This window comes from Quercus robur, chromosome 8 (assembly GCF_932294415.1).
Source record: "Quercus robur chromosome 8, dhQueRobu3.1, whole genome shotgun sequence".
Classification (NCBI taxonomy): domain Eukaryota; kingdom Viridiplantae; phylum Streptophyta; class Magnoliopsida; order Fagales; family Fagaceae; genus Quercus; species Quercus robur.
Genome location: NC_065541.1, coordinates 13,066,298 through 13,087,962, shown reverse-complemented (window position 1 = coordinate 13,087,962; position 21,665 = coordinate 13,066,298). Strand labels below are relative to the sequence as shown.

The window sequence follows — 21,665 nt, the reverse complement described above, 5'->3', positions numbered from 1 at the left end:
TAATTATAGTTAAATTTTTAATAAATTGCTAATGATAATTTTAAATGGGCTTACAATAAAATATCCTCTGAACCATTAAGGAGAAAAATAATATCATGCTCATAAATTGCTGAGATGCTCAAGATCATATGTATTGTCAACCAAAACTAATCAATGATCACTTTGTCTATTTTTCCAAAGGATTTCACTTTTGAAATTCAAAGGCATTCCATTCTTAATGGATCAAAATCAATTTGACTCTACATTTAAACGACCAAAATCGAAATGACATAATATTGAAGGAATCAAAATTAAACGAATCCAATATGTTAAAGGATTAAATGCAATTAACCAATGCTAGTGTTAGCTAAAAAATGTTGTATTAGCAGTCCACTTAGCAGGTAGTAGCCATGGAAGCAAAAAAATGGAGAGAAAACAAATAGGGTGGTTAAATTATCCCCTTTTTTTATAAAAAAATTTAAAGGATAAAATTGAGCTACCAAAATTAAATACAATCCATTTTTGAGGATGAAATGACTATGATAATTCTCAACAAAAAAAAAAAAAAAAGGAAAAAAAGGAAAAAAGACTATGATAATTCTCAATGGGCTTACAATAAAGTATCCACTGAGCCCATCATGGATCAAGCAATAGTATGAGGATAAAGCATGTGGGAGAAATTGCAAAGCCTAAGGTCACATGTATTTTCAACTACCAACCAATCAATGAACAAAAATTTCAATAAAATATTATAGACTAAATTATATATAGCTTGTAAAATTTGCAAAATAGATATATCCACAAACAAACCTAGCTTCCATTGCAAATTTGGAAGACTATGAATATCCATTGAACAAGGCATGAATCTTTGCATTATAGTTAGAAAAGACATGTAAACTAATGAAAAGTCAGTGGGTTGGAATTTGAGAACTGTATAATTAGTCTTAGCAAGGCCGGCTCAACGTATTTTAGCCCTAAGGTAACAATTTAAATTGGAGTCTTCTCTTATTTTTTTGTATTAATTGAATAATATTCATATTTTGATTTTCTTTTTCATCTAAAAGTATATTTTTCTTACTTTTTAAAATGAAAAATTACTAGTAATTATTTGTTTGTGCTCAAGTTGTACTAAAATTTCTTTTTTAATTGGTAATATATGGCTAAACCACCTAATCCTTCTTATGACATAGTCGATCTCAAATAGGATTTATTGAATTTAATTTTGCAAAATTGTAAAAATATATTGTTAGTCTTATTTTGTAAGTGATATATGCATTATAAAAAGAATATAGCCTTTTAATATAATTTAATATGTTCATGGGAGTATTTTTCATCTTTTTGCAAAACTACTTTTAAAACTTTCAATTTTTCCAAATTAATTAAAACCACTAGTATTAGAATAAATATAATATTTGAGATAGTCATTGTCTCTCTTAGCAATGCTAGGCTTTAGGTACTGAACATTGGATTTCAGTAATGAATTTTCCTGTAAAACAATTAATTCTAATTTTAATTTTGATTAAGAGAAAGATGTGATAAGTCTATTCACCATTCATGTGTTTTGGAAATTGAAATTTTTTACTCTTAAACTACTGCAAAGAAAGTACAATGTATTAACAAAGTGCACAACATTTGAAACAAGAATAATTTTTTTATTAAAATTTTTGGGCTTTAATTAAAAATTTTACATTGTAAGATAAATAATGCATTCTATTGGTCAAAAGAGATAAGGTCTTAATTTTATTATTATTATTTTCAACTACACCTTTTTTCTTAATGCTGTGAAACCTTATACAAATATGAGTTTTCTTCCATTTGGGAGCCCTAGGACATTGCCTAAATAGCCTAAGGATTGAGTCGCCCCTAAGCCTTAGTCTCTTCGGTCCAACCAGAATTGGGCTCACTCCAGGACCTAGGTCTCACCCCTAGCTTAAAGAACAGAATCGTCTCCAATGCCTTCAAAACATGTTGGTCCAAAAACTTATTCCAAAGCCCACTCACTATGCAATAATTATTGTTATAAGGTGGCCTATGATGATCAGCATATTGGCATGACAAAAGCAATCCCATATCTTGCAATGCAATTACCAGTGGTGGAAGCCGGCTCTTTGTTGTGTGAGCCCAAACATGAAAGTGCTGGCTAAACAAAATGCAACCTGAGAACACACCAACAAAAGCATGAAATATTGGATTATTATTAGCAAGGTCCATTGGTAGCACTGTGAATGTGACAGCACGAGCAAGGGTGTGAAAATTGTTTGTAAATTGTGTCCTAGTGATTTTCCATGGCCACTTATGGTGACCTTGAAACCCATCTATTTGGGCACCAAAAATTGGAGTTGAGGTACTACCATAATTGTAAATACCCCAATAGTACACTCCGGACCCAAGGTCAGCTAAAATATAGCCGGCCAAGGCTGCTAAAATGGGGCGAAACCATATGTGTGATTCGGCTGCACCTATTATTGCCTTTGCTAGAGAGATTAGGACCGTGGTGCAACCACATGCTACCCATGCACGTTGAGCCCAAGTTGATCTTAAACTTGCTGAGTCATTGAGAATGGGATGGTTAGGAGGTGATTTGATCATAGTGACTGTGCTGTGGACAGGGCTGGTGGTCTTGTGGAGGAGAGAAAGAGGACTTCTGATGTGATGGATTTATAAGATGTGTGGGGGGGGGGGGGGGGGGGGTGTGGGTAATGGAAGTGACCTTGCAGGCAGGTCATATTGCCGTGTAGATCAAGAAGTTGCAACCATTTTCACAATTATTAATTACCTTACCAACTTTGTTAATAATTATTACAAGTATGATAAACGTTACGTTCATAACATTTTCACGTCAAATTATTGGTAGTTAGTTGGTATTGGTTATAATTTTAATTTACCACTAAAATAATTTTTTTATCCCACCAATAACAACCTATCACTTAAGATTTATTGGAAAAAATTTATAAAAATTTTATTTTAAAATTTTTTTTAATACAACTTTTATTAAAAATATAAAAAATTAGCATGATTATTGAAAATATAAAAAGTTAGTAAAATAAATCATCAATCACTTTTTTCTTTTCTCATAAATATATTACTTTATGAGCAACACAGCTGTTTAATTGTGAGGGATGTAACACAGTAGTACTTGAGCGGCAACTGTTTAATTGTGAGGGAGGCAGCTACAGTATTAGAGCAATAGGATGGATATATATATATATATATATATATAATTTTTGTTTGAGAGAAAGTAGAATGGAGTTTATATGAGCAACACAGCTGTTTAATTGTGAGGGAGGTAACACAGTAGTACTTGAGCGGCAACTGTTTAATTGTGAGGGAGGCAGCTACAGTATTAGAGCAATAGGATGGATATATATATATATATATAATTTTTTTTTGAGAGAAAGTAGAGTGGAGTTTATGAATCTATATGAGAGAGAGAGAGAGAGCATTAAGGGTGTCGATTTTTTATTTTCTTTCTTCTTTAATTGGTATCAGAGTCAAGTTGGCCTATGGAGATCATGGATACTTCTATTGACAAGTTGCAAACCAACTTCTAATTGGACTTGGTTTTGGGTGCCACATCAATTATGTGTTAATAACCAATTTCTAATTTATCTTTGTTATAAATATATTATGTTATCTTTTCCTAAAAAAAAAAAAATGTTATGTGTGGTGATTGTTTAATTGTGAGAGAGGCACCCCCAGTTCCCTCATGTATCATCCATCTCAACTTCAGGAGTTGATACTTGAACACAAGGTTTTCAAATCAACCCAATTCCATGTCTATTACGTCGCCATCAAAGATAAAAAGCAGAGGTGTAACATCAGCAACGGTATGGCTAAATGCCAAATGTAAGCTCCTTTTACCATTCAGCCCAAAATGTCCCCTCCATTGAATGTTGTAAAATAAAACTATTGTAAAAAAAAATACAATTGTGCTATAGTGCGGTTCTAAATGTAGAACCGCATTGTAGCCCAATGGTAAAAAGTATAATAATATTTTATGCTTAAACCTTTCTCTCTCCACGGTCTCTCACTCTCTCTCTCTCTCTCTCTCTCTCTCTCTCTCTCTCTCAATAGCTCCTCCCTCCTCATTCCCTCTCTCACATCTCTCTCATTCAAAGCTTGCATCAGTGTTGGGTTTTAGATTTTGAAGGTTGAATCGGCGGGTTGGGTTTCGATCGGTGGGTTGGGATCGGTTGATGGTGGTTTGGATTGGTTGATCGGTGGGTTTGAATCGGTGGATCTGTTGATCGATGGGTGGACTAGTTGGGTTGATCGTCGGTAGCTCCAATGATGGCTCTGATGGGTTTGCTTTTGTTTTGGGTTTGATCTTTTGATCGTTCTGAATGGGTTTGCTTTTGGTTTGGGTTTAATCGTTTGTTTTTGGTGGATCGGTTTGGTTTGGGTTTGATTGTTTTCCGATGGTGGATCGGTTTGGTTTGATCGTTTGTTTTTGGTTTGGTTTTGGTTTGATGGTGGTGGCGTTGCTTTAGGGTGGTGGATTTTGATTTTGGCTAGATTTTGCTCAGCAGAGGTGGGTGGTGTGACTGAGAAGCTGGACGATGGTGGTGGTGGTGGGTGGTGGTTGAGAGAGAGAAATGGAGATCAGAGAGAGAAGTGAGAAATGTATTTATATTATTTTAATGTGTAATATGGTAAAATAAAAGTTGGGATGTTGGTGTATTGTAAAATAGTATTGTATAACTGATAAAGTAACTTTTTAAAATGGTAAAATATGATAGAATTGGCATGAGCCATTGTGGATGCTAATATGTCTAGAATATAGTTAGGGGCACAACAATTTTGCAGCAAAATTGTTGTGGCAAGCTATTAGATATATTAGTTAAAAGTGATATAAGTGGTCAGTTCAAATAAAAATTAGCTATACTTTACTGTAAATTTTGTACGTGGACATAATACAACTATTTATTTCAATAATGTTAACTTATGGTGAAATTTTTTTTTGGCAAGGATCTACTATTGTCATTGTCAACAAAAAATGGTAATTAAACTAATTAAATGAATCACCATTGCACACCATTGGTGTGGTAGTCACTCCACAAGAATAAGTTCTTGTAGGATGTGGGGGGTAAGTGCTGGAGTTCAAGTTTCCAAAAAAGAGATTTACACACATATACACTTAAATTTTATTAGAGTAGAATAATGGAAAAAAAAAAAAAACTAAATAATAAATCTCCATTCATGGCTTCCCCCACCCCCCCCCCCCCCCCCCCCAACGGGCACCGAAAGTTTACTACAATTTGTCATTTCGTGTGATAGGTTTGATAGGAACCTTAACTCAACTTATTTACATGTTTCAATTGTGACAAAACCTAGGTTGTGATCCGTGCATACACACAAAAACATTCAACAACACTGATTCTAAGGTGGTCTTACCTAAAGGTGCGGAGCAAGGGGGCCCTTGACCTTAAGAAAAGAAAAAAAAAATGTAGGTGTATTTTCTATAATTTTATATTTGGGCCTCTTCTTTCAAAAATCTTGACTCCCCTCCCCTACTATTTTACATTGATTTCATTGTAATAACATTTGCATTAGTTGTTGTAAAATAGTATGTAGGGACACGGTTTTAGTTGACCCGTTCCTAGTTGGTCAGGTCTTGGCCCAAAAGGTCCCATACAATGAATTTTTTGTAGAGTATGGACTAAAGAACTTGGTTTCAGTTAGCTTAAACGGTTTACTGCATGGGCTCAGGGGATACAGAAACAAGAACAAAAGGAGATAACAGTGAAGAGAGATCATTCTCAAATGATCAGGTCTCAAACTTGATTAATGGGCACAGATTCATGCAAATAAAATTTCTCTACAGTGTTCTCTCCTCTCTTTTTCTCCGTCTCCCGTCCTCCTCTCTTGGGGGACTTTTACATATTATATAGGCCCTCTCTTATCATTTGGGTTTTACACTTGTTGATCATCCAAACCCCCACTTGAGCACATGTCCCATCAGACACCCTTATCAATTCTTTGTGAGTTGCAGTGGCCAAGGTAGCACTGTTCAGGGGTCTTTTCTTCATTAATGCGGCCAGGAGAGTAGTTGTGATACATTTAATGTGGTGGTGGCAGCCTTTGTTGAGATATTTTGGGTCTCCTTCCTTTTCGCGTATTCGGGGAATGGACTACAGTGGCTGGGACGCACCTTCGATCTGGATTTTACAGTGTCCGAGGAGGAATCCCTCCTCGGACATATTCTCTTTACCCCAGTGGGCCTAAATAAGGACTCTGGGCCACGATGTCTCCTCGGACGGACTGGTCGGCTGGTCCTCGGACGGGCCTAGGGCCCAGTCAACCTATTATTCTGGGCCGGTCCCCACATAGTATAAGAGCCAAAATTTGCCAATCAACCCCAAAATAAGCCTACATCAGTCTATGTAATAACATTTGCATCAATTGTTGCAAATGAGTATTTTAGTAATTTTTAGATTGAGGGTAGTGATTTTTACCCAATATATGTCTATGTCCCTTACAAATATACTAAATCTTAATCGAAAACTATATGGGCTTAAGCTGGCAAAGAGTGTGGATTTGGCTTAGTATATCAATACGTTCAACCAGATTATCAATGACTTATTACAAATTGATATAAAGTTCAGTGATGAAGATAAGATGCTAATGCTTATGACCTCACTCTCCTAGTTTCCTAGGAATACTTGGTTACAACCCCCTTTGGGGGAAGGAAACTCTTGAAACTGAAGAGATCCCATGGCCCTGTTGGATCACTACCAATATAAGCAGAATATAGAAAAATCAGTTTCCTAACTTTTTTATTCGAAACTTTTTTTGGCCGAATTTTTAGTTATGCCTTAAAACTTGGAAGAATGCTTTTTTATTTTTATTTTTATTGTGTTAACTCGGAACTATTATTAATCCACATCGCAATGCCAATTGTTGGGTCAGTCAGAGGAAGTACAACATAGTATATGCATTCATTCGTGAAATTAAACTCCTTACTGGTCATATACGTTGTCCTTATTTCATAACGTTGAATAACATGAAATAATCTTCCAAATAACCACATCCTTGATCGTGTAACCTATTTATATAATTTTATACATTAATGAGAGTATTTCATTTATTTGGAAAACTTCTTTTAAAACTTTCAATTCTCAATATTAATTTAAATCATTAGTATTAAAATAAATACTCCCTCCGTCCCATTTTATTTGTCCTCTATTCCATTTTGGGATGTCCCAAAATATTGTCCTATTTCTAAAAATAAAAGTCATTAATTTACTAAAGTTCCTATTATACCTCTATTAATTTACTAATTCAATTTTTTGATAAATTTATTTAAGGGTAGTTTTGGAAACTTATACATTTTTAAAAGATAGACAAGACAATAAATGATGTTCCCTTAAAAAGTTTGACTTTTCAAGCAGGACAAACAAAGTGGGATGGAGGAGTATAATATTTGGGGTAGTCATTATCTCTCTTGACAATATTGGGTTTTAGGTACTGAACATTAAATTTCAGTAATTAATTTGTCTAAAAAACAATTAATTCTATTTTTAATTTTGATAGAGAGGAAGAGAAGATGAGTTTATTCATCTTCCATTTCTTAGGGAGATTGAAAATTTTTACAATATTAAAGTGTTGCAAACAAAGTTAAAAAAATTAACAAAGTTCACAACAATTATAAAATAGGATTTAAAAAAAAAAAACTTTTATACATTAAAATTTTTACACATAAAGATAAATAATGCATTCTATTGGCCAATAGTCAAGATTTTAATTATTTTGGCCTTTAGTTTATTTTTTGGTGGTAATATAAGAGAAATAAATATAATATACTATTGAATAGAGATCTTCTTTCATTTGGGGGCCTAAGGCTATTATTTAAATGGCGTTAAGGGTTGAGGCGCTCCAGAGTCTCAATCTCTTTTGTCTAATCAAAACTGGGCTCACTCTAGGACGTAGGTCTCACCCCTAGCTTACTGAATAGTATCATCTCCAATGCCTTAAAACCTATTGCTTGTCCAAAAATTCATTCCAAACCGCACTCACCATGCAATAATTATTTTTATAATGTGGCCTATGATGAGATTAGCATGTTTTGAACATGACACAAGCAATCCCATATCTTGCCATGCATTTACCAGTGTTGGAAGTTGGTTCTTTGTTGTGTGAGCCCAAATGTGAAATTGTATGCTAAACACAATGCAACCTGAGCACACACCAACCAAAGCATGAAACATCGGATTATTACTAGCAGGGTCCATTGGTAGCACTGTGAGTGTGGCGGCACGAGCAAGGACATGTGAAAGGTTTGCAAATTGTGTCTCAGTGATTATCCATGGCCACTTATGGTGACGTTGAAATCAGGGCGGCCCAACATAATTTGAGGCCTAAGGCGAAAAATTTATGCGGGGCCTTTAACATGTAAATATTAATTAAATAAAATTATTTAATACTAATTAAATTAAGGTTAATTTGATACATTAAATACATAAATAATACTAACTGGACTAATGTTAATTTCATATAGTGAATTGAATATCGTAGTTGAATTATAAATATTAATAAAAAGAAATAAAAATATATTGCGATTGAAAAAGATACTTTATTTTGGTTATAAGATGATGCATAGTTAAATAAAGTTGTAATCTAATTTTTAATTTTATATTTTGATTTTAAGAGAGAGAGAGAGAGAGATAGATATTATTTGGTGTATGGTTTTGTAGGATATTAATTTACAAAAATCAAAGTCTCAAACTATTATAGGAAATTAATCTATAATTGATGATTTAACACATTTGCAACATCTTTTTGAAATATTTTAGGGTTTCAATTGAGTTAAGGTTCTATTGGTCTTATACTTTGAGAGTCTTAATAGAAATGAAAAAGAAAAAACACTAATTAAAAGCACTATAAAATGTTCAAAATATAATGTGATATTGTCTCTTATTGATGAACTTCATTAATTTAACTAATGAATGTTTATATCACGTTTTTTGTGATTAATAACATGGCAATTTGTAAGCCAATGGTAAAATTTGTACATCACTAATAAAAAAAATGTACAACCTTTAAAAAACATATATAATTTTATAAAAATTTGGGCTTTTAACTATGAAAAGTGGGACCTTTTTTTTCAAGGGAATTTTTTTTTTTTTGGTGGGGCCTTAGGCCTAGGCCTAACTTGCCTAGGCCTTGAGCCGGCCCTGAAGTCTTGAAATGCATCATTTGGGAACCAAAGATTGGAGTTGAGGCACTACCATAATTGTCAATCCCAATGGTGCACTCCGGACATAAGGTCAGCTAAAATGTAGCCAACCAAACCTGCTAAAATGGGGCTCAAGCCATATGTGTGACATGGCTGCACCCATTATTGCCTTTGCTAGAAAGATTAGCACTGTGGTGCACCCACATGCACCCATGCACGATGAGCCCACGTTGATCTCAGACTTGGGTCATTGAGTAAGGGATGGTTAGGAGGTGATGTGATCATTGTGGCTGTGGAAAGGGCTAGCGGTGTTGTGGAGAAGACTGGTGGTGGTGGATATATAGATAGGATGCGTGGTGTTACGGAAGTTCTTAAGTGGCTGGCGATAAATTTTCGTGACAGTGTGACACATTTGTTTAGTCGGTGGCTTGCTTTTCGTCAAGCCCATCTTGTCATGTGTATAGTGTAAGGTTGAATTTATTCAACCATCTAATTGGCTTTATTCCGTGCCAAATTTGCTTGTAATTCAGCATTTAGTAACCCTGTATTTAGGTGGGTTTGTTGTAAGGGTAGTGAGTGAGTTAGAGTGAAGATTGCTCAAGAGTGTGCAAGAAAACAGAGAGTCGCGGCTGGGACTCGCGGGTGGACTCACGGCTGCAAGCCGCCAGAAGCTGCACACGTGCCAAGCATGCTGGAAGATGAACAGTCATGCTAGCTGGAGCACTACAGGACAAAACAGGACAACTGGCCATACGGTTAACTCGCGACTGGATCTCGCGACTTGGTCAAGCCGCGAGGTCAAGCCGCGAGCCACCCCTGTTTTGCCAAAACCTGACGTTTCACATTCCTCTCCCACTCCAGTATAAATACCCCTTTAACCCACGATTGAAAGAGAGCTTCCAGAGAGAATTTTGAGAGAGAAACCCTAAAGAAAAACCAGATTGCTTCATCCACAATCTATACCTTAGAGTCTCTTCAAATTCCCTTACTCTCTTCCTCTCCATTGTTAAATCCTTAAGAGGCATTATACCAAACCTGGTTCTCACCATCATCATCTCTGTGAGACAGTCGTTTGGAGTTCTGGGAAGCAGTTAGGAAGGAGCCAATCTTCATTGGTTGATGCTACGGTCTAGTAGCGGAATCCGGGAAGTTAGAAAAGAAAAAGGTTCGGCGCAACCTCGTTGGAGCAAGAAGCTTGGAGGGCTTAGGTGCACTGGGTAGATTAGGCTTGGAGGGTCTATTGCTGTCCTTGTATCTCAACTGTATTTTCTAGTGGATTGATTACCGCTTGGAGGGCGGCGGAGAGGTTTTTCGCCGAGGACTTCGGTTTCCTCTTCGATAACACATCGCGTGTTGTCTTTGTGTTTGCATCTTCCTTCCTCTCTATCTTTGCCTTTATATTATTTGCTGTGATTTTATTATGTTATGGCTTAGATAGATTTTAACCAATTTCATATTATAGCATGTGTTAAGTTTCCGCACATTAGTTGTTTGACATATTGCTTGAATTGGTTAAGTTGTAATTTGGGGGTCTAAACGTTCAAAGGTGTTTTGTACACGCTTTTGAACTTTCATATAGTAAGTAGCAAACCAACTTCTACTTGGATTTCGTTTTGGGCACCACGACGATTATTGTCTAGTTAGCTTAATCATTTTTAAATATATTATGTTTTGTATGGCGATTGTTTGATTGTGTGAGAGCGGAAGCCACAATATTAGACCTTTAGAATAGGGTTTATCTAGTCTCTGAGAGAGAGAGAGAGAGAAAGAGAGAGAGCTGTAGCCTGTAAGGGTGTTTATTTTCCACAAAGAATGAAATGCATAGGGGACCATCCTTTTGTTGTGGCATGCTGCTTAGATTTACGATTTGCAGGGGGCCTCGGCCCTACTTAGTTGCCCGAGCATTTCTCTTTCTCTCTCTAGCTTCTTTAATATTACGTAAACATCATTTTTTCCACAATTGGTATGAAAGTTAGGTTGGGATTAGGAAGGAGATAAACGCTTTTATTGTCATGATAGTCGTAGTTAAGTTCGATGAGACTGTTAACTTTGGGTTATGGCAAAAAATGATGAAAGATCTATTGGTACAACAAGTTTTGATGACTATTTTGTTCAAGAAAACAAAGAAATCATAGAATATGACAAATGAGGGTGGTGAGTACAATTCGGCTACGTCTAGTAGACGAGTTAAAGTAATACTATTATTTTTAAGTCAAATATTTAATTAATTTTTAGTATTATAATATATTACACGTGGCAATAATATAGCCACTACTTATTAAGCCTAATTAATTAAAGGAAAAAATTAATGGATACTCTAAGGAGATTGGTTTAAAAACCACTTTTAGAAACATTTTATAGAGTCCAAGTCCCTTGCAAATAAACTAAATCTTAACCGAAAATAATATGGACTTAAGCTGGCAAAGAATGTAAATTTCACTTAGCATATCAATACTTTCAACCAGATAATCAATGATTTATTACGAATTGATATAAAGTTCAATCATGAAGATAAGGCACGGATGCTTATGACCTCACTCCCAGCTTCCTATGAATATTTGGTTACAACCTTCCTTTGGGGGAAGGAGACTTGGAAAACTGAAGAAAACGCATGATCCCTCTGTTGGATCTCTACCAATGTAAATAGAATACAGAAAAAGCAGTTTCCTGACTTTTTTTTTTTTTTTTTTTTTTTTAATTTTAAATTTAGAATTGTTTTTGGCTGGATTTTTATTTATGATTCAGAACATAGAAGTTTTTTTTTTTTTTTTTTGGTTAACTCATAAATATATTATTAACCCACATCATAATGCCAATTGTTGGGTCGGTCAAAGGAAGTACAATATGGTATTGGTATTTGCCTTCATTTGTTTAACTAAACTCCCAACTGGGTGAATATATTGTCCTTACATCACAAGATTGAGTAACATGAAATACTCGTCCAAATAGTCATATCCTTGATCGCGTAACCTTTTTATATATATATATATATATATATATATATATATATATATAAAATTTAATATGGGAGTATTTCATTTATTTGTAAAACTTCTTTTAAAACTTTCAATTCTCAATATTAATTTAAATCATTGGTATCAAAATAAATATAATATTAATTTGAGATAGTCATTATCTCTCTTGGAAATGTTGGATTTTAGTTATTGAACAGTAACTAATATTCCTGGAAAAAAATTAATTCTGATTTTAATTTATAGAGAGAAAGAGAGTTTATTCACCCACCATTTGTTTGGGAGAATGAAAATTTTTACACTCTTAAAGTATTGCAAATAGAGTAAAATGTATTAACAAAGTGTACAACATTTATAAAATATGACAATTTAAAAAAAAATAACTTTTTTATATTAAAATTTTGGATAAAACTTATGTATAGTACTTTAGATATTGTTTCTTAGGTTCACCTCTTAAAATTCAGCAATATGGTTATTTAATAAAAAAAATACATTTTCATCATGTAAGAAAAAAGCCACATTGTAGAATTTAAAGAGGGGAACTTAAGAAACAATATCTAAGTATTGTATCTAAATTTTACTTTAAAATATTTTCACATTAAGATAAACAATGCATTCTATTGACCAATAATGAAGATCTTAATTATTTTGGCCTTTAATTTTTTTTATAACTATTTTTTTGGCTCTTCTATAATACAAATAAATATAATATACATTGTACAGAGATCTTCTTTCATTTGGGGTCCGAAGGCCTTTGTCTAAATGGCGTAAGGGTTGAGCCGCCCTTGAGTCTCAATCTCTTCGGTCCAGTAAGAATTGGGTTCACTCTTGGACCTAGGTCTCACCCCTAGCTTACAAAACAATATCATCTCCAATGCCTTAAAAATTTGCTGCTTATCCAAAAATTCATTCCAAACCGCACTCACAATGCAATAATTATTGTTATAAGGTGGTTTATGATGACTAGCATGTTGGGAATGTGACACAAGCAATCCCATATCTTGCAATCCAATTACTAGTGGTGGAAGCCGGCTCTTAGTCATGTGAGTCCAAACATGAAATTGCTGGCTAAACAAAAGGCAACCCGACCACACAGCTAGCAACAAAGGCATGAAATATTGGATCATTAACATAATACAACTATTTATTTCAATAATGTTAACTTATGGTGAAAAACAATTTTGGCAAGGATCTACTATTGTCATTGTCAACAAAAAATGGTCAATTAAACTAATTAAATGAATCACCATTGCACACCATTAGTGTGGTAGTTACTCCACAAGAATAAGTTCTTGTGGGGTGTGGGTGGTAAGTGCTGGAGTTCAAGTTTTTAAAAGAGAGATTCACACACATATACACTTAAATTATATTAAAGTAGAATTATGGGAAAAAAAAAAACTAAATAATAAATCTTCACACACATATACACTTAAATTATAATAGAGTAGAATTATGCCAAAAAAAAAAAAAAATCTTTATTCATGGCTTAGTCCCCCCCCCCCCCCCCCCCTTCTGAAAGTTTACCACAATTTGTCATTTTGTGTGACAGGTTTGATAGGAACCTTAACTCAACTTATTTACATGTTTCAATTGTGACAAAACCTAGGTTGTGATCTGTGCATACACACAAAAACATTCAACAACACTGATTCTAAGGTGGTCTTACCCAAAGGTGCGGAGCAAGGGGGCCCTTGACCTTAAGAAAAGAAAAAAAAATATAGGTGTGTTTTCTATAATTTTATATTTGGGCCTCTTCTTTCAAAAATCTTGACTCCCCTCCCCTACTATTTTACCTTGATTTCATTGTAATAACATTTGCTTTAGTTGTTGTAAAATAGTATAAGAGCCAAAATTTGCCAATCAACCCCAAGATAAGCCTGCATCAGTCTATGTAATATAACATCTGCATCAATTGTTGCAAATGAATATATTAGTAATTTTTTAGATTGAGGGTAATATTTTTACCCAATATATGTCTATGTCCCTTACAAATATACTAAATCTTAATCGGAAACTATATGGGCTTAAGTTGGCAAAGAGTGTGGATTTGGCTCAATATATCAATACGTTCAACTAGATTATCAATGACTTATTATAAATTGATATAAGGTTCAATGACGAAGATAAGATGCTAATGCTTATGACCTCACTCTCCTAGCTTCCTATGAATACTTGGTTACAACCCCCCTTTGGGGGAAGTAAACTCTTGAAACTGAAGAGATCCCATGAGCCCTGTTGGATCACTACCAATATAAGCAGAATATAGAAAAATTAGTTTCCCAACTTTTTTATTCAGAACTTTTTTTGGCCGAATTTTTAGTTATGCCTTAAAACTTGGAAGAATGCTTTTTATTTTTTATTTTTATTGTGTTAACTTGGAATTATTATTAATCCACATCACAATGCCAATTGTTGGATCAGTAAGAGGAAGTACAATATAGAATATGCATTCATTTGTAAAACGAAACTCGTTAGAGCACTAGCAATAGTGGTGCTAAATAGATATATTGCTATTTTTAGCATCACAAACTTAAAAATTGAGACTACAACAATGGAGGTATATCTAAAATCTAAAATTTTTAATTTTGAGCTACAGTACACAACCTTCTTTGACTGTATACGGTAGCTCAAAGATATCTCAAAATATTAATATTTTATTTATCTTTTCAATTAAATAATATTTACTCTCATCTTTTTCCTCTGTAGCACTGTAGCCCGAACAAACAGATTTTATTCATTTTTCCTCTTCAGCTCTTCTCCCTTTTTTTTTTTTTTCCCCTCTTCCTCCATGAGTCCATGGAGAGATCAGAGATCGACAGTGTTGATGATTTCAGTGAGGATCTCGGTGCCGAAACGGTGAGACTAAACTCGGCAACGGTTGGGTTCGTGGTTGGGTTCGGTGCCGAAATGGTTCGTGGGTGGTCTTAGTGCTGAAATGGTTGGTACCTAGAATAAAGAATCATTGTTTTGCCACCTAGAATGCCACATGGATGGCCAAATGGCTTAAACTTAATATTAATAAAATTAAAAAAAAAAAAAAAGTCGGTATGATGTAAACCTCAACTGATATTTCAAAATCCCCAGAATCACGAATTCAAAATCAAATTGTTCTCTATATCAGATCTGATTTTTGTGTTTGGATTCCGTTGATACGTACGTACAAGCTTTGTGCGTTGAAATCACAGAATATGAGTTCTAGAGCTCATATTCTGTGATTTCAACGCACAAAGAGCTCATATTCTGTGATTTCAACGCACAAAGCTTGAGATCTCAAGCTCGAAATGATTGGAGGAGTAGAAAACCAAGGTGCACTTTTAGCAGTCCGCTTAAAAGTTAAAAGACTATTAGCCTATATTAGCAAAAATTGGGGAAAAAAAAAATAGACAAAGGCTATTCCTTTAAAATTTTAAAAATTAAAGGCTTCTAAAATTGAACACAATCTATTTTGAGAATGAAAAATTGCAATTTATCCTTTTAAAAAAAAAAAATTGTTAATTGGTTATAGTTATTTTCTTAATGAATTGATATGATAATTCTAAACAGACTTATAATAAAGTATCCTCCATTTTTTTTTTTTTTAATGGATGACAAAGTATCCTCTGAGCCATTAAGGAAAAACCGATAGCATAAGGGAAAAGCATGCGCAAAAAATTGCGAAAGTCCAAGATTATATGTATCTTCAACTACCAACTAATCATAGAAATTTCAATAATAAATTATAGACTAAATTATATATACCTTGTAAAATTTGCAAATAAATCTATCCACAAACCACCTATCTTCCACTGCAAATTTGGAAGAACATGAGCATCCATCGACAAGGCATGAATCTTTGCATTCTAGTAAGAAAAGACATGTAAAAAGATGAAAAATCAGTGGGCTGCAATTTGAGAAGAGGTCTCAATCTCTTCAGTCCAGTCAGAACTGGGCTCACTCCAAGACCTGGGTCTCACCCCTAATTTAAAGAACAATATCATCTCCAATGCTTCAAAAACCTGTTGCTTATCCAAAAATTCATTCCAAACACCACTCACTATGCAATAATTATTATTATAAGGTGACCTGTGATGATCAGCATGTTGTGAACGTGACACAAGCAATCCCATATCTTGCAATGCAATCACCAATGCTGGAAGCCGACTCTTAGTTGTGTGAGCCCAAGCATGAAATTGCTGGCTAAACATAATGCAACCCGAGCACACACCAGCAAAAGCAAGAAATATTGGATCATTACTAGCAAGGTCCATTGGTAGCACTGTGAATGTCACGGCACGAGCAAGGGCGTGTAGATTGTTTGCAAACTGTCTCCGAGTGATTGTCCATGGCCACTTATGGTGACCTTGAAATGCATCTATTTGGGCACCAAAAATTGGAGTTGAGGCACTTCCATAATTGTCAATACCCCAATGGTACACTCCGGACCCAAGGTCAGCTAAAATGTAGCCAACCAAGCTTGCTAAAATGGGCTCAAGCCACATGTGTGATTCTGCTGCACCCATTATTGACTTTGCTAGAGAGATCATCACTGTGGTGCACCCACTTGCTACCCATGCACGATGAGCCCATGTTGATCTCAAACTTGGGTCATTAAGAATGGGGCGGCTAGGAGGTGATGTGACCAAGGTTTGTGAGGGGTTCAGCTGTGGTTCAATGACTAATTGGTCAAGGTTCGGCCTAGACTTGGTGGTGGTGGTGGTGGTAGTAGTAGTGGCCAAGCAATGCACACGTGTGCGGAGGCACGGAGAGAGGCACGTGTAGACATGATGTTTGGAACTCAGAGGGTATTTATGTTGAGCTAAGATTGACATTGGAAAAGTGTTCAATAGAACCAATTTTTAGTTCTAATGGAGGGACAATATATGTGACACATAAACATAAAATAGTGGCTGTGGACAGTGTTGGTTGTCTTGTGGAGAAGAGAGGCAGAGGACTAATGATGCGGTGGGAATAGAGGATTCGTGGTGTAATGTAAGTCTCTAGTGGCTGCTGGTCACTCTGTCTCAGAGTCACACAATTGTTGAAGGTTTTCTTGGACATCTTTGAAACAACAGTAAGGCACCCAAAAGCTTTGTTGGTTCCTTTTGCCAACGCATATTGCAAGCTTGTGGTCCAGTAACATTTGCCTTAGATTGCATACTTGGCACTATTTGAGCCGTTTGATTGATTGTCGTTTTATGGGATGGTTGCTAATAATCCAAAAGCAAAGTTTGGTCAATTTGTGAGAGTTCTTGTGAAATTTCTAGAGGATGAGTTTTCATAGCAAGCAATAATAGTAGTGGCCGAGGAATATTCGGATCCTCAATTAAGCATATACAAGGAATGTTAGAGTTTATCCAATTTACAATGTCAAATTAATTTAGAGGGTACACACTAAAATAAAACTCAATTATCAATAATTTATGGATCAAATTATCTAAGAAATTGTGGTTGTGAAAATTTTTATTGCTATTATAGGTTTAATTATAAATATATACATTATATAATACATATTTAAAAACGTTATTTTGTGTAAATTCTAGTTAATTCAATTAGTAAATTTTTATTTTTTTTTTAAAATAAGAGAATTGTGATTCAATCGCTTTCAAGAAATAACCATACATAAAAACGTAGTCTCTTTCTCACACACGCACACATGCATAGAGAGAACTTTGCCCAAAAATATTTTAGTTCATTAAATTTGAAGTTGGTCATTTTAGCCGATAACTTTGTCCAAATTTTATTAGGGCATATTTGGTAGACTATAATAGGCGTTGTAATGTAATAGTTATTCTTTAATTTGGTTATATTTTTATTACAAGGAATAATCAATTAATCATTCCTCATGAATAGTTATTCTTCAAAATGAGGAATAACTATTCTTCTTGTATTAGTTATTCTTTAGTAAGTGCAATAATTTCAAAACTTTATATATTTCCAAGTAAACAAACTTTCTATATACATCTAACAATTATAAAAATAAAAAATCATAAAAAATAACACATATCTCTCTTAAATTTAAAAATAACAATTTTTAAGGAAATATAATTGTATGAGTAAAAAATTTCCTAAAATAAATATTAAGTTTCATTCTAATGTTATAATTTACAACCAAACTAAATAAATATGTTTAGTTATTACATTACAATACATTTTATTCCTAGTAATAAATATTATAATTCTTGTCGTAATTTCCATTTAGTGTACCAAACGTACCCTTGAAAATGTTGGTGAGCATTGTATTTTGGTGGGTTATTGGGCTTAGAGCTCTGGTATTTTCTTTTAGACAGGTCTTGTTATGGACTTTAATTAAATGTAGTTGGGCCTTGGATTTGTTTGGTGTGGGCTACCTTCACACTCTTGGGTTTAAAGAAACTAATGGAAAGGGTGAATAATCAGTTCAGTTCAGTGCCTGGTTATTATGGATATGGCCTAGCCGAGTACTCGTCGGCCATCCAAGTAAACCCATATGCTTTAGATATATTATGTGCAAAGTATTGGCTCTACACATAGATAGCACCGTCGCTCCAAAATTTCAACCTCACATGATTTGGAAAACCTGGTTTTCCTTGAAAAACTAGCCAACTTATTTGAAGCACGTATAGAAATTTTTGCAGTTGTATGTGGTGATAAGATTGAGGATTGGGTTCGTAATTATGAGATGTATTATGGAGATAAGAGTATTCAAGCTTCTTCTGAGAGCATTAAATAAGGAAAAAATTTAATTACAAAATTTGTTGTACTTTAAAACTACAATCTTACTCAATAAAATAAACATTATAAAATATTTTGAAAATCTAATAGTTAAATAACATGTTCTTTACGCTTTTAATACATATGTTAAATTTTGTGTCAATTGGATATTATTTACTATATGGTCTATAACTTTATATTTTATGCATAATTTTAAACTACAAAAACTTCAATTTAAACAATTTATTGATGACATAGCTATTGATTTTTAATTTTTTTAAAATTTTGCAAGTATAGAGGATATAAGAATAAGATATAATCTAATGGTAGATTTGTCAAAATTCACTTTCAATAAAAAAATATTGAGTAAGGTTGTAGTTTAGATTACAACTAATTTTGTAGCTAAACTTTGTCCACTAAATAATGCTAAATTCCTTGAATTATTTCCTGGTGTCAAAGAGGTTGGAGTTGGCATTGATAAAAATTCCTTGTGAAAGCCTTTTGATATTATTGTTGTTTATAATTTGTTCCGACTGAAGATTGAAATTACTAAATCTATTTGGCACGCGCTACAGGCCTGCTCCTTGACTAGTGTCTCCTAATTTAGAAGATCTTGTTATTAATAAGATTAGTAAAGTTAATGAGAACATATTGTTAATTAATCTTCCCTAAACTTAACAATTAGTATGATTTACTATACTGTGTACGTTGTAATCAGCATTATGCCCAAGGAGATAGGTTATGCCGGATGGAGCCACCAGATCGCACCTTTCAGCTTTCTATTTTGATGACTTTGAAGGATTGGAACATGAAGTGGAAATTGTGAAATAAATTCTGAAGGAGGCAAGAGTCTTGAAGACAATGACAATCAAAGTTTCTAATGCATGGTCAGTGGAAAGAATTCTGGAGAAACTATGTTCCTAAGGCACTCAACAACATGTTTACTTATAGTTGAGTGAGGCATATAAACTGGTATTTAGAAACTAATTTTTGAAGATATATATGTTACAAATGTTTTTATCTTCATAATAGACCCTCTTAGGTTGTAAGTTGACAATACTATTTTTCTGGTTCTTATTTGAGTGAGATTGTTTGATGGAAATTGTTCCCTGAGTCTGTGACAACTAATATGCAGTACACCCAAACCTTTTGATTGTTTCTATAAAAAATGTGACCTCAAAAATTATCTGTTGGATGAAACACTTGGAAGTTTTGAAATATACCACCAATTAGCTCTAGCTCAAATGACACTTACTCCATCCTTAATAATGGGATGGAGGGTAAGGTTGTGGGTTCAAGGCTCATGAGCTGTGAATAGCTTACCAATAAAAAAATTGAAATATTCTTTCCCTATCAAATTTAGTTTTTCACTATCATTCTTCGCAAATATTTGTACTCTTTCAGATAAGGCTTTGGTATACTTGGCATCTCCATTACTTGTCCTGACCATGGGCCTGGTTTTGATTCATTTGAATGCTGTTTGTATTGTATATTAGATACATATGCAGGGACTAGAGTACCCTACTCCATAGGGGTTAGATACAATTAAGATGCACATCTTGGTGTAGATGAAATGGTAAAGTAAGATTTTAGGTTAAATCTTTTTGGGAGCTTATGTCATATTATTGGTTGTATTTACTAAATACTTGCAACCCCTTTGTTTATTTATGAATTTTTGTACATAGATGGTATTTGATAGTGAATTTGAATGGTAGCACTATTGGCTAAGGCCACACCTCATAAAGCGGAGGTCATTGGTTAGAATTTCCCCTTCCACTTCCCCTTCCCCTTCCACTTGGGGCTAAAACTCATATTTAAATTAAATAAATAAAATAAAATAAAACAAAATAAACAAAACAAAACAAAACAAATAGAAGATGGTATTTAGTAATCCTAAAGGACCATTTTTGGGTTGTTTAAACAACTGTTTCTTAAATGTGTGTGTGTGTGTGTTTTTTTTTTTTTTTTATTTTTATTTTTTTTTTTATTTTTTTTACAAGATAGAATTTCTACTCTAGTCTAATCTAAGTGTATATGTGTGTGAAGTTCCTTCCTGAAAACTTGAACCCCGGTCTTTGCCTCCCATACCCCACAAGCACCTATACTTGTAGAGTGACCATCGCACAATGGTGTGCGATGGTGTATCTTAAATGTGTTTGTATAACCCAAACATTGTATTTCTTCTAATGTAAATGTGTTTGATATGCTTAGTTTAGTTAATGCAGAACCTTTTCGTTCATGTACCTTGACAGAGAATCAGAGGATTCAAATCATGTCTACATGTGTCTTCCTGCAGCCAAACATTAAAAAAAAAAAAAAAAAACCATGAATATGCGGGTTTCCCATTTCCCATCCATGTAATTCTTGTACTTTCTTCTTCACTTGTTATATTGCTTTTATATTAATGCTTCTGCTATTCACTTCATCTTTTGTCCTCCTTTTGCGTTGCAGAGGTCAAACAAAAATCACTGACTTCTTTGGATCAATATCTACCCATATGCACTAATTCTTCTTCTCAATTTCCATTTCTTCCTCAATTTCGTTAGGAGATTCTCCTGTATACTAATTCTACACTTGAGTTTCTTCTTATTTCAATTAAATTTATTGCTGATAAAAAAAAAAAAAAAAAAAAAATTCTTCCTCCTTAGTTCTTCCTTTAAGGAGGATTGGTTCCCTCAAAGTAACCAGATAAAAACACCCTAATCCACACTCCCAATTACCTTAACCCTCTGAGATCAAAGAAGGTCTTAACATTTGGTATGAAAGCAGTGTATCCTGCAAATCATGACTAAAACCAGATTCACCTCACTCTTAAACAAAGCCATTGCGCACCTTAAGAAAACCTCTAACCTTCATGCCCATGACGTTGA

General features: G+C 34.1%; 2 protein-coding genes and 1 pseudogene across 2 annotated transcripts; all 3 read right to left on the bottom strand.

The window, feature by feature from the left end:
• Nucleotides 1-1,655: 1,655 nt before the first annotated feature.
• LOC126693911 (fatty acid desaturase 4, chloroplastic-like) lies at nucleotides 1,656-2,589 on the bottom strand. Its single transcript, XM_050389967.1, has one exon. It carries the CDS (start codon nucleotides 2,566-2,568, stop codon nucleotides 1,843-1,845), a length of 726 nt encoding a protein of 241 aa, XP_050245924.1. The 5' UTR covers nucleotides 2,569-2,589; the 3' UTR covers nucleotides 1,656-1,842.
• A 5,248-nt stretch (nucleotides 2,590-7,837) lies between these two features.
• LOC126695877 (fatty acid desaturase 4, chloroplastic-like) lies at nucleotides 7,838-9,439 on the bottom strand (annotated as a pseudogene).
• Nucleotides 9,440-15,829: 6,390 nt separating this feature from the next.
• On the bottom strand, nucleotides 15,830-17,121 carry LOC126694662 (fatty acid desaturase 4, chloroplastic-like). The gene has a single exon (XM_050391038.1). It carries the CDS (start codon nucleotides 16,932-16,934, stop codon nucleotides 15,999-16,001), a length of 936 nt encoding a protein of 311 aa, XP_050246995.1. The 5' UTR covers nucleotides 16,935-17,121; the 3' UTR covers nucleotides 15,830-15,998.
• Between the last annotated feature and the right edge of the window lie 4,544 nt (nucleotides 17,122-21,665).